This window comes from Anastrepha ludens, chromosome 4 (assembly GCF_028408465.1).
Source record: "Anastrepha ludens isolate Willacy chromosome 4, idAnaLude1.1, whole genome shotgun sequence".
Classification (NCBI taxonomy): Eukaryota; Metazoa; Arthropoda; class Insecta; order Diptera; family Tephritidae; genus Anastrepha; species Anastrepha ludens.
Genome location: NC_071500.1, coordinates 56,444,220 through 56,456,438, shown reverse-complemented (window position 1 = coordinate 56,456,438; position 12,219 = coordinate 56,444,220). Strand labels below are relative to the sequence as shown.

The window sequence follows — 12,219 nt, the reverse complement described above, 5'->3', positions numbered from 1 at the left end:
ATACCATCGTGCAAGTACTGTATTCACCTGATATGGCCCCGTGCGACTTCTTTTTGTTTCCCAAATTGAAGTTACCACTTCGTGGAAGGAGATTTTAGTTAATAGAGGAGATCAAAGAGAATGCGACGAAGGAGCTGAAGGCCATCCCTTCGTCGGCCTACCAGGGGTGCATGGAGAACTGAATTAAACGTTGACACATGTGTGTTGCCTCAGGCGGGTCATATTTTGAAGGAGATGAAATAAATTTGCCTGAAATTTAACTCTGTTTTGTTTTATTTAAACATTTCCGGTACTTTCTGATCATAGGGTATAATTGGCGCCTACAACCGTTTTTTTGGGTATTTGGACGAGCTTCTCCTCTTATTTGTGGCGTGCGTCTTGATGTTGTTCTATAAATGGAAGGGCCTACAGTTTCAAGCCGACTCCGAATGGCAGACATTTTTACGAGGAGCTTTTTCATGGCAGAAATACACTTGGCGATTTGACATTGCCTGCCGAAGGGCGACCGCTATTAAAAAAAAAAACGAATGGTAGTCACGCACCAACCCATTCGGCTACGGCGGTCGCTATAGGTATGCATGAATGTGTGTAACAGGCTATATTTAGTGTAATGTTCTAGACGTCAACGCTTATATCTACAATTATATTAGAATTGACTTGTAGAAGAATTAAGTTTTAAACTTTACTTTATTTTTCATTTTAACTTCAATAAATTTGTGTCCTCTTCATTCCTGATCAACTCCAATCACTATCACAGGTTTTCTGCTACATTCCACTTACTTGCGGAGCACATAAGCGGCGCTGTATGGGTAAGCGGAGTAGGCAGCGTAAGGTGAAGCATAGGCGGCATAGGGAGCAGCAGCGTAAGCAGCATACGGAGAGGCGTAGGCGGCGGCGTAGGGGGAGGCGACCAATGGAGCTGAGTAGGCCAATGGTGCGACGACAGCGGGCTTAGGCTCGGCAGCAGCGAAGGCGAAGAGGGCCACGAAAACGAGAGCGAACTACAAAATTGAAATAAAAGTTTATTGTGGCTTTGTATTTAAACATTAATTAATTAGACATATGGATGTACACACACGCTTATGCACATATGTACATATGTATGCTGAAGGAAATTTTAGGATAAACGCATGTGAATACTTACGTATTTGAACATTTTGTCTATTTTGTTGTTTGGTCGCTGTTTTACTGCTGAAGGGTAAAATTGAACTGATGACAAATTCATTGATTGGTTGAGCTTAAATACAATCCATCTATTATTTGTGTTTATTTTTGTGTTGTTTATTAAATTGTACATATGTGTATATACATAATTATGTATATACACAAACGTAAATATTTATTGGCATGCATATGTGCAGAATACAAAAGTTGATATGTAATTGGCTAGTAGGATATAATAAATTGCCTAGTATTTGCAAATTTATAGTATTTTTGCATATACATATATACTTATGCGTATGTGCATATAAATATATTTTGAAAAATAGTCAACACTGTTTTGCTAGCAAAAATAATGAGGAATTGAAAAATACTTGCCTATTATAAAACACATAAACGATTTTATGCAACTATGTGTATTTTATTCTACAAGGTTTGCCAAGCTTTACACATAGTAATTACATAGCAAATTATGTTTCCCAAATTTGAGTTTTGAAATTGTTGATGACAATTAGGCGTAGTTTGAGCTCTATCTTGACAATTTCGAGCTTAAAGCCTTAATTTTTTCTGATTTATTCACTAAAATTCTATTTTTGAGATAGTGCCCAAAGACATTAAATAGGGAGATCTTGGCTACAGAATATCATGACATTTTTCTTTCCCAGATTTTCATTTGCTATAAATTTATGGTTTCTTTCGCATGACATGCCGATATCAGTGTGTAGCACAAATCAGCAATACACATACCATCTGCATCTGCCGTTCACAGTTCTAATGTCAAGTTTCCTCAACTTTCCTGACTTTTCTTTACAGCAGCGATATTTTCAATTGAACAACTGGAACGAATGCGAACTTGTATTTTTATGTATTATGTCGTGTCAGTTGACTTAAGGCGGCTGCCGTAGCCGAATGGGTTGGTGCGCGACTACCATTCGGAATTCACAGAGAGAACGTCGGTTCGAATCTCGGTGAAAACACCAAAATTAAGAAAAACATTTTTCTAATAGCGGTCGCCCCTCGGCAGGCAATGGCAAACCTTCGAGTGTATTTCTGCCATGAAAAAGCTCCTCATAAAAATATCTGCCTTTCGGAGTCGGCTTGATACTGTAGGTCCCTCCATTTGTGGAGCAACATCAAGGCGCACACCACCAATACGAGGAGGAGCTCGGCCAAACACCCAAAAAGGGTGTACGCGCCAAATATATATATATATAATTAGTTGACATAAGGGGTTACGATATTTCGAAAGTGTAGTATCTTAAGAATATGCTGCCAAATTTTCATGCGAAAATTCCCAATATTATAGCTTCTACAGCCCATTAACTAGGTAGAGAGCGGTTCGCGCGATCCTGTACCTCAAACTTTAAACTCGTTTGTCTCGAAATTACTTCTTCCGGCACAGTCTGCATGATGACTCATACAGTTTTTAATATTTTTTGATGCGGCTTTATTTTTCAATATTTGAAAGTTTTTTGAAAGTTTTGATTTTTGATATTTTTATTAAAAAAATTATTATAATGAATTAAAGTGTGACATTTACGACGTAAAATAACATCAAGCAAATGACCACCACGACCACGCTTACAGGACAATATCCTTTTCATGAAATTTTCTATAACCGAATTACAAAGTAGCTGCCCTATGTCCTCGATAGTCTCACGAATTCCATGTTTGAGGTCTTGATTCGACCCTGGGCTGTTGACTTAGACTTTCTCTTTCACGTGGCTCGAAAGAAAAAAGTCACAAGATCTCGGTGGCCAATTGTGATCACCTCTTCGAGAGATAACACGGTCCGGAAACTTTTCCTGTAAAAGATAAATCGTTTCGTTGCTTGTGTGGCACGTAGCGCCGTCTTGTTGAAATAAACATTGTCCACATCAATACCATCCAATTCCGGCCATAAAAAATCATGAATCATCTCTCGATAGCGTAATCCATTCACCTGTAACACCTGTTATCGGAAACACCTTTAGCTGCTCAAACAGAACATCGATGAGCTAGAAACTCAAACTTGAAAGGCCCTATATTCCTATTTTATATGCTTAAATTTCAATTACCTGTAGTAGGTATGTGTCCTAAATATTTCATGAATTGATGTTTATTGTGTAAGTCTAAAAACGAAAAGTTTATTTGCGGTTTTGGTAGCTGCTGTGGGAAAGCGTTTTATTCTAAATTTTAATAATAAAATAAAAGTTGATGCGTAAATGAGAATAGCAGAGCGCAATAACTATATATTAAGTAATGCTAATTATTTACATACAGAAGCATATACATATGTGTATATGCCTATGAAACGGTTAGTGTGAGACTGCCAAAGTTGTTCGAAATCCACTGGAAATTATGGAAAAAGTTCTTCTAATAATGGCCACACCTCGACAAGCAATGGCAAACCTTCGAGAGTGTTTCTGCCATTAAAAGCTCCTCATAAAAATTGCAAGCTGCCGCTTGGAGGCGATATAAAACGATTGGACCCACCATTTGTAAAACAATCTCAAGACACATACCACAAATCGGAGAAGGAGCTCTGCCACAGTCGCAACAAAGGATGTTATATAATAGGACTATGAATAAGTTCGTGCGGTTTTACAACAGATGGCGTAACTTGATTATTATTCCATCGATCCACATTTCCAAACATTCATTGGAGAGCTACTGTCGTAAGGCACAAACGTCAGTATAAGTTTTTTATTTGAAGCGTAAACAACAATATTTTTACCACACTTGAAAATGTCGAATTTCGTGCCAAATAATGTGTTTTTGCGGGGAATTCTTCTTCATTATTTTAATATGAAGAAAAAAGCAGCCGAAAGTCATCGTATCTTGGTGGAAGTTTATGGTGAGCATGCTCTATCTGAGCGAACGTGCCAGAAGTGGTTTGCACGCTTTAAAAGTGGTGATTTTGGCTTGGAAGACGAAGAACGCGAGGGTGCGCCGCCAAAGTTCATGGATACCGAATTGGAGGAATTGCTCGATCAAGATCCGGCTCAAACGCAAGAAGAGGTTGCAAAAACTTTGGGAGTTGATCAATCAACCATTTCCAAACGTTTAAAAGCCATGGGAATGATCCGAAAGGTAGGCCATTGGGTGCCGTATGAATTGAAGCCAAGAGACGTTGAACGCCGTTTTATGGCATGCGAACAACTGCTTCAACGGCACAAAAGAAAGGGTTTTTTGCATCGAATTGTGACTGGCGATGAAAAGTGGGTCCATTACGACAATCCAAAACGTCGGGCAACGTATGGATACCCTGGCCATGCTTCAACATCGACGTCGGCGCAGAATATTCATGGCCTGAAGGTTATGCTGTGTATCTGGTGGGACCAGCTGGGTGTTGTGTATTATGAGCTACTGAAACCGAATGAAACGATTACGGGGGATGTCTACCGACGACAATTGATGCGTTTGAGCCGAGCACTGCGAGAAAAACGGCCGCAATACGCCGATAGACACGACAAAGTTATTTTGCAACATGACAATGCTCGGCCACATGTTGCACAAGTGGTCAAAACATACTTAGAAACGCTCAAATGGGATGTCCTACCCCACCCGCCGTATAGTCCAGACCTTGCGCCATCCGATTACTATCTCTTCCGATCGATGCAACATGGCCTGGCTGACCAGCACTTCCGTAATTACGATGAAGTCAAAAAATGGATCGATTCGTGGATTGCGGCAAAACCGACCGAATTTTTCACAAAGGGAATCCGTGAATTGCCAGAAAGATGGGAAAAAGTAGTAGTAAGCGATGGACAATATTTTGAATATTAAATTTGTAACCATTTTACGTCAATAAAGTTTAAAATTTCGAAAAAAAACCGCACGAACTTATTCATAGTCCTATTATAATACTTATTAGGCCGGGTCGATTTGTGAGGAGGCAAAAAAATCGCCCATTGCTCTGTGAAAATCACATTCTAGGGATCAAAATAAGAAGCTTTGCCGAAGGAACCATACCTCTAAAACGAATTCTGATGTCCCCCAATTTGAGTCGAACTTTGTAGTTTCTTTTCTATAACTCACTTAAATTAATTTTTTCATTTACGTATGTTCTGACTAAATAAATTTCTTAAGAGAAAAAATATATATTATTATAAATAAATAATAAATATTATTATAAATAAATAAAAATAAAGAAAAAACATAGCCATTTAGCTGATTTTTCCAAGTAAAGGCCAAAAATGGCCTTTCTTATTTTGATCCCTAGAACACGATTTTCACAGAGCAATGACCGATTTTAAATCGACCCGCCCTAATATTTATACAGGGTGGCTGATGAAAGCCGCTACCAAAAAAAAATTGAATAACTTTTTTTCTTTCTAAGTTATCTGTTCCATTTTTGTTTTAATTTGCGGATTGATCTTTAAAATTTATTAAAATGGATAACTGGGACACGCAAACAAGAATTTGGATAGTCCGCCGCTATCACGCACTGGAGTCCGTAGTTTTGGTACAGAGAGAGTACAGGCGGATGTTTGGCGGCGATCCCCCGAGCAGATGGACCATAATGAGACTGGTGAATAATTTTGCTGAGCAAGGAACAGTCGCAAGAAGGCCTTATCATCGAAACCCACCAGTTCGGACGGAGGAAACGATCGCTGCTGTAGCTGCAGCTATACAAAGCAATCCAAGGGTTTCAACAAGAAGCTTATCTGCTCAACTTGGTGTCAGCCGACAGTCTTTGCAAACAATAATGCACAAAGATTTTGACTTATTTCCCTACAAAATTCAAATGGTTAACAAACTGAATGCAGCAGACTTGCCGATTCGCTTGGAATTTTGCCAGATGATCCTGCAAATGGTGGAAGAAGACCAAAACATGTTAAACTGCCTTTTCATGTCTGATGAGGCCCATTTCGATTTAAACGGCAATGTGAACAAACAAAATTGTCGAATATGGAGTACTTCTAACCCACAGATACTCCACGAGACGGAATTGCATCCTCTTCGCGTGACAGTGTGGTGTGCGGTTTCTTCACGCTGTATTGTCGGGCCTTATTTTTTTGAAGAAAATGGTCACACCGTTACGGTTACTGGAGACCGTTATTTGAAAATGGTGAAAGAATTTTTCTATCCAGAACTACGCCGAAAGAGAATTCCTTTCAACTCTCTGTGGTTTCAACAAGATGGGGCAACGTCTCACATAGCCCAGACTGTTATGACAGAGTTGCGACGAAAATTTCCCAATAAACTGATTTCAAGAAACTCCGAATTTCGTTGGCCCCCCAGGTCGCCTGACCTTACTGCACCTGACTTTTTCTTGTGGGGTTTATGTAAACAAGAAGTTTATAAAACAAAGCCAACAAATTTGGATGAACTAAAACAATCCATTCGGGCAACAATTGCGGCTATTCCTGTCGCAACTCTCAAAGCAGCAATGAACAACTTTTTACTAAGATGCCGCTCTTGTGTCAACGAGCATGGGGGGCATTTAAATTCAATTATTTTTAAAACTAGTTAAGCTACATTTAATAAAATTTAATGATCTTCAACTTGAAAAAAAAATAAATGAATTCCATACACTAAAAAAAAAGTTATTTGAGTTTCTTAATGTAGCAAAATTCATCAGCCACCCTGTATATACACACATATGTATATACCTTAATGCTAAACGTGCTTATGTATTTCTTTGTTGCTTGTGGAGTCCAAAATTATTAAATTTAAATGTTTGAAATATTCGCCTATACAGGCCAGTCCCATGAGATTCAGCGGAAAGTCCTCTCAACAATGTAAAAATAATACATTACAATAACTATATATAATATGTACCCACATCATCCGAGAGGTATTTAGACTAAGTTTAAGACAATCGAATTTAACAAAGCGCGCCTTTGAAAGGAACCCAAGTCCTCCTCCGCCTGATCTTTCCAACGCAAACGAGGTCTTCTTCTTTCCCTGCTCCACCAGCTGGCATCGCATCGAATACTTTCAGAACCGGAGCGTTTGTGTCCATTTGGACCACATGACCAACCCGGAGAGCCGCAGAATATTTGTTCACCGCACTATGTCCATGTCGTCGTAAAGCTCATACAAGTCATTGTTCCATCGCCTGCGATACTTTCCGTCGCCAATACGCAAAAATCTATAAATTCTTCGCCAAATTTTGCTCTCCAACACTCCCAGGGACGCGAGATAGGATGTTGCCATCGTCCAGGCTTCTGTGCCATGCAAATGGGATGGCCATAATGCGATACTTGTGAAGTGTTTTTTTTTTGTTCGAAGAGAAAGGGCTTTAATACTACATACTCCAAAGTAGAACTTGTGGGCAAGAGAAATTCTCCGTGGTATTTCAGCGCTGACGCTATTACTGGTGTTATTGCTGGTAAGTTTATGACTACTTTAAAATCTTAACTGTCAACTGTGACTTGACTGCCGTTACGCGAGTGCGCCAATGATGCACTCGTTCAACACCAGACCCACTCGTTTTGCTTCTTTATCCTCTTTGGAAAAGACAGAACTAACAGTTCGGTTAGTTTGACCGATGATATCAATATCATCGACATACGCCAGCAATTGGTCGCTCTTATAATAAATAGTGCCTGAGAGACTAAATTCTGTGGCACAACATTTTCTTGCATCGGTGGGGCTCTTCTCAATTCTTACGGAGTAGCTGAAATTGCTCAACGTCATTTTGCAAAACCGTATTAGTTTCGCGCGGACACCTCGACATATAGGCAACTCGTTTTCGTGCTGGCGAATGCGGCTTTAAAATCGATTCTCCTTTCATGGGCCTTTTCCAAGACTTGGCATATTGTACGTATGTATATGTGAAATTCAAATCAAATTAAATTAAAAATAATGAAAATTAAAGATTAAAAATTAAAAATTCTAGAGTTGTAATGGGTCGAAATTGGTAAAAAAATGCATCAAAACCAAACTATTTCGAATGATGGCTTTAACCACCCGCCTTTTCTCCGACATATCTTGTACTATTAATACAGCTGTAAGCTGAGTTGTATTTTTTTTTTTTGTACCGAATATTATTGGCAAAATTTTATCAAAATGGAAAATGGATTGTTAAACCGGTGTTTCATGCCAAGACACTTCTGCGAGCTCTCGATCGAAAGATTAATATTTTTTCAGAAATATAATTTGAGTACACACGAATTGTATTGAAATTTCGCCGGCAAGCCATTCAATTTTCGATTTTTTTTTCGTTTTGTTGAAATACACGCCCTGAACATAGGTTTCTAGTTCCAACTATAGTTATGAAACATTTAGTTTCTTAGGTTAGGTGTGATTTGTTGCGAATTGGTGATTTTTGACATCGAAAAAAATTGAAAAAAAACTTGAATTTGTTGGTCAAAAATAACAGTGTAATCTTGTCTCAACCACCGTAATCATTGGACTTGGCCCTTGCGACTTGTTCCCGTAATAAAAAAAAGCAATTAGAAGGAGGAAATGTGCCAAAATCGAGATTAAGTCCGCATCCTTGAAAGCAAACATCATACCAAAGCGCATTTTGTCAGGGGTCGTTCGAGGATTAGAAAAAGCGTACGTACTTATAAATACATTCTATTCTGAAGGGGACTACTTTGAAGGGGTCAAACTAGATACTAATGAATAAATAATATAAATAATTTCGAAAAAATAAAAATTATTATTTTTGGAACACACCTCGTATACACTGACATGAAGATAAGTAAAAATATGTTTGCAAGTTTTTTCTTTGAATCCTAATAATATACTTTTGATTGACAATCGAACATTTGTAGGTCTCACAAGTATGTAAAGGCCTTAAAGTTCATAGGCCAGCAGAAATAAGGCACCGAAAGAGCATATTGATATACGAGTATGTATTGTACTAAGTAACTGGCATTGTGTGAGTGACACTGAAAAGTTGGTCATAGCAAACATCGATAACCGAAGCGTTAGTAGCTATTCATTTGGTATGCAAGAAGCGACTCAGTGCCTAAAGGCAGCGGGCGTTTGAACTTCCATCACTCCTCTGCTTAATACACTCACCGTAATGGCAAACCACAACAATATCTGTTGGTGAACAGTAACATGTCAGTTGGGCGATTTCGGTCATTATATGTAGTCTTGTGCCAAAGCCCAGCTCGAGGCTATGTATCTCCATGTAATATTTAGCAGCATTATTTGGACTTTTGGTTGATTAAAATAATTACAAGCGTTAATGCAAATACTTGACAGCAACAGCAACAACAACAATTTTGACGCAGACCAAGACCAGATACTTATTGGCTCAGAACAATAAAAGGAGACCTTAAACTGTCAACACAAATTTTGGCAAATTTTAATGCAAAAAAAAAAAAAACATTAAGTGCGCAAAAACAAACATAACATTGGGGGCGTAAAAGATAGATACATATACAAATATATTTTTGCATAAATTATTAAGTACTTAGTTTTCTTACTTTACTTTATTTGTGCGCCTCTACTTTGCGTACTGATTCATTTTCGCTTTAAATTAAAGTAAACGTTGGTATTAAAATACGTGATCGAACTTTGTGATAAACATATAAACATCTAAAGGCTATATACATTTTTATTTTGTTTTTTATTGTTGAAGTATTTAATAAAAATTTCAAAAAAACAAATGGAAATTGGTTTGAAGTTAATATTTGGTGAATGTAAGATTTTTACCTTTTGCTGGCTTTGAACGTGGTGTAAGTCCTTTTGGTGTCATTAATTTCTTAATGTATTACATTATATATTAGTAAATTTAAATCAATTTAATGTTTAAAAAATACAAAACTCGTGTAATAACATACATAAGTATGTATATCCATATTTTTCTGATTATTCATAGAGGTAATTTGCGGCCTCAAATAATGCCCAATCCCACATGCTTTGACCAAAATATGTATTTTACTTCACTCTGCCATACATATTTTCGAACAAAACTTAAGCAATATTAGCCTTTGCTGTCCATTTCAAACGTGAAGCTTTAAACCTTTGGAGTGCGCACATTGTAAAGAGTATTTAAACTAGCGCCATAAACGCAATTGTCATCAGTTCAGTTTTGTTCTTCAACAATACAACAGCAAACAAACAATCAAACAAACAAAATGTTCAAATACGTAAGTATTCATATACCTGCACAATGTTTTAAGTATTTATTTACGTGCATTCATTTAAACGAAAATTGTAATCCTTAATTTTCAATAATTTTTTATTCTAGTTTGTTCTCGTTTTCGTGGCCCTCTTCGCCTTCGCTGCTGCCGAACCTAAGCCCGCTGTTGTCGCACCATTAGCCTACTCAGCTCCATTGGTTGCTTCGCCCTACGCCGCCGCCTACGCCTCTCCGTATGCTGCTTACGCTGCTGCGCCTTATGCCGCATACGCTTCACCCTACGCTGCCTACTCCGCTTACCCATACAACGCCGCCTATGTGCTCCGCAAGTAAATGGAATGTAGCAGAAGAACTGTGATAGTGATTGGAATTGATTGATTGGCAATGAATAGGACATAATTTGAAAAAACAAAAAATAATAAAAACTAAATTTGATTTGAAACGAAACTTCCAGTTGTTCTCATTGTTGGGCAAACATTTTTAGTGCATGTTTCAAATGGTATGAATGTGCTTGTTAGCAAACTTTTATTTCATTACTGTGGCCGAATATGTAAATCAATTTTAAAATTTTTTTTAAAATTCACTTCCCTGTATGCAAATGCACATTTGGCCAATTGAGTTGTAATTTAGTTGATTTATGTATCTACTCATAAGTCCTCATAGTTACCAACTTAATATTTCACTATGAAAGGACTCTTTCACCGAGATTCGAACCTACGTTCTCTCTCTGAAATCCGAATGGGAGTCAACCGCCAACCCATTCGGCTACAGCTGCCGCCATAAACAAATACATTGTTCAAAAAAAGTAAAATGTTCTGCGTTTTTCACTATAAATAGAAAATTATTGTTTTTTATAGTAACCTTCGCTTTTCTGCCTTGAAAACGTTGTTTATAAAATCCAAATTTTAAAAATGATTGGTTCTTCGACTTTTAGCGGGGAAATAGGCCTTACGCTAAACATTTGAAACAATGGCAAAATACTGAGTGTATTTTAGCCACGAAAAGCAGATGGCGTTTGGAGGAGGCACGCAAGTGTAGGTCCCTCCATTTATGGAACAGCATCAAGACGTACAACAAAAATTGGAGGAGAAGCTCGGCCAAATAGCCAATAAAAATAAAGGCGCCAATTATGAGGTATAAATACACATCATACAATAATGCGAAATGGTTTATTTATATTAACGTCTGGAACTTAGAACATCAATTTTGTAAATATAAAATATTACCCGTGATATGCTGAAATTTATTTATGTTAGACATCTACAAAATGGGTCGCTTTCGCTTGAACAAAGAATGAAAATATTAAACACCATCAAGAAATTTCGAAAATCGCCCAACCAGCCGAAACGGTGATGTCGACTTACTGCCTAGAGGTCAGTGATTTAATAGATTTATACTATTTTTTGCAGGACACCATTAAGGATAAATGTTACGCCAACCATTAAAGAATTGGAATATGAAATCGAAGTTGCTACAGGTGACAAAAATGACGAGACTCGCAAAAGTGTATTGAAAAAAATGCGTTACTGTAACGCCAACTGTGGAAGTCATTTAAATGACATTTTCTGTTTTTTTTTAAAGGCAAGGTTTACTTTTTCCTATACAAATTGGAAACTGCACTGGCTCTCGATGGCAAGTGATTTGACATCACTAAACCGCAACAAAACGTTATTTCAAGTACGTTCCTCTAACATCGAAATTACACAAAGAGTTCAATCCAATATACTAAGACTAATATTAGCAGCGCTCTGATACGTCCAAAATACGAGCATACATGGAAAGCTTCAAATATCCATGTAGATGACGAAGTCAAAAATAGCAGTGAAAAATATCTTCTCCTGTTAGGCTTAATGTTGCTCATAAACGATTAAGTAAATAAAGTTATGTACATTTTTATAAAAAAGTTTAATTTTTCGAGATTTGAAACAAAAAGGATAAAAGTCTGTCTAACGAAAAAAAAACAATTTTTGAAAATAACTCTTATTAGGCAAAGTTTAAAAACTTATATTTTCAATAACACTTAC

The 12,219-nt window shown here is 37.4% G+C and overlaps 2 protein-coding genes across 2 annotated transcripts; one reads left to right on the top strand and one right to left on the bottom strand.

Moving 5' to 3' along the window:
* Positions 1-583: 583 nt before the first annotated feature.
* Positions 584-1,208, bottom strand: LOC128861746 (cuticle protein 5.1-like). The gene is made up of 2 exons (XM_054100122.1): positions 1,145-1,208; positions 584-1,001 (listed from the first exon to the last, which is right to left on the bottom strand). The coding sequence occupies exons 1-2, from the start codon at positions 1,154-1,156 to the stop codon at positions 777-779; spliced, it is 237 nt and encodes a 78-aa protein (XP_053956097.1). The 5' UTR covers positions 1,157-1,208; the 3' UTR covers positions 584-776.
* An 8,890-nt stretch (positions 1,209-10,098) lies between these two features.
* LOC128861475 (cuticle protein 5.1-like) lies at positions 10,099-10,635 on the top strand. The gene is made up of 2 exons (XM_054099623.1): positions 10,099-10,202; positions 10,304-10,635. Exons 1-2 carry the CDS (start codon positions 10,191-10,193, stop codon positions 10,526-10,528), a joined length of 237 nt encoding a protein of 78 aa, XP_053955598.1. The 5' UTR covers positions 10,099-10,190; the 3' UTR covers positions 10,529-10,635.
* The last annotated feature ends 1,584 nt before the right edge of the window (positions 10,636-12,219 follow it).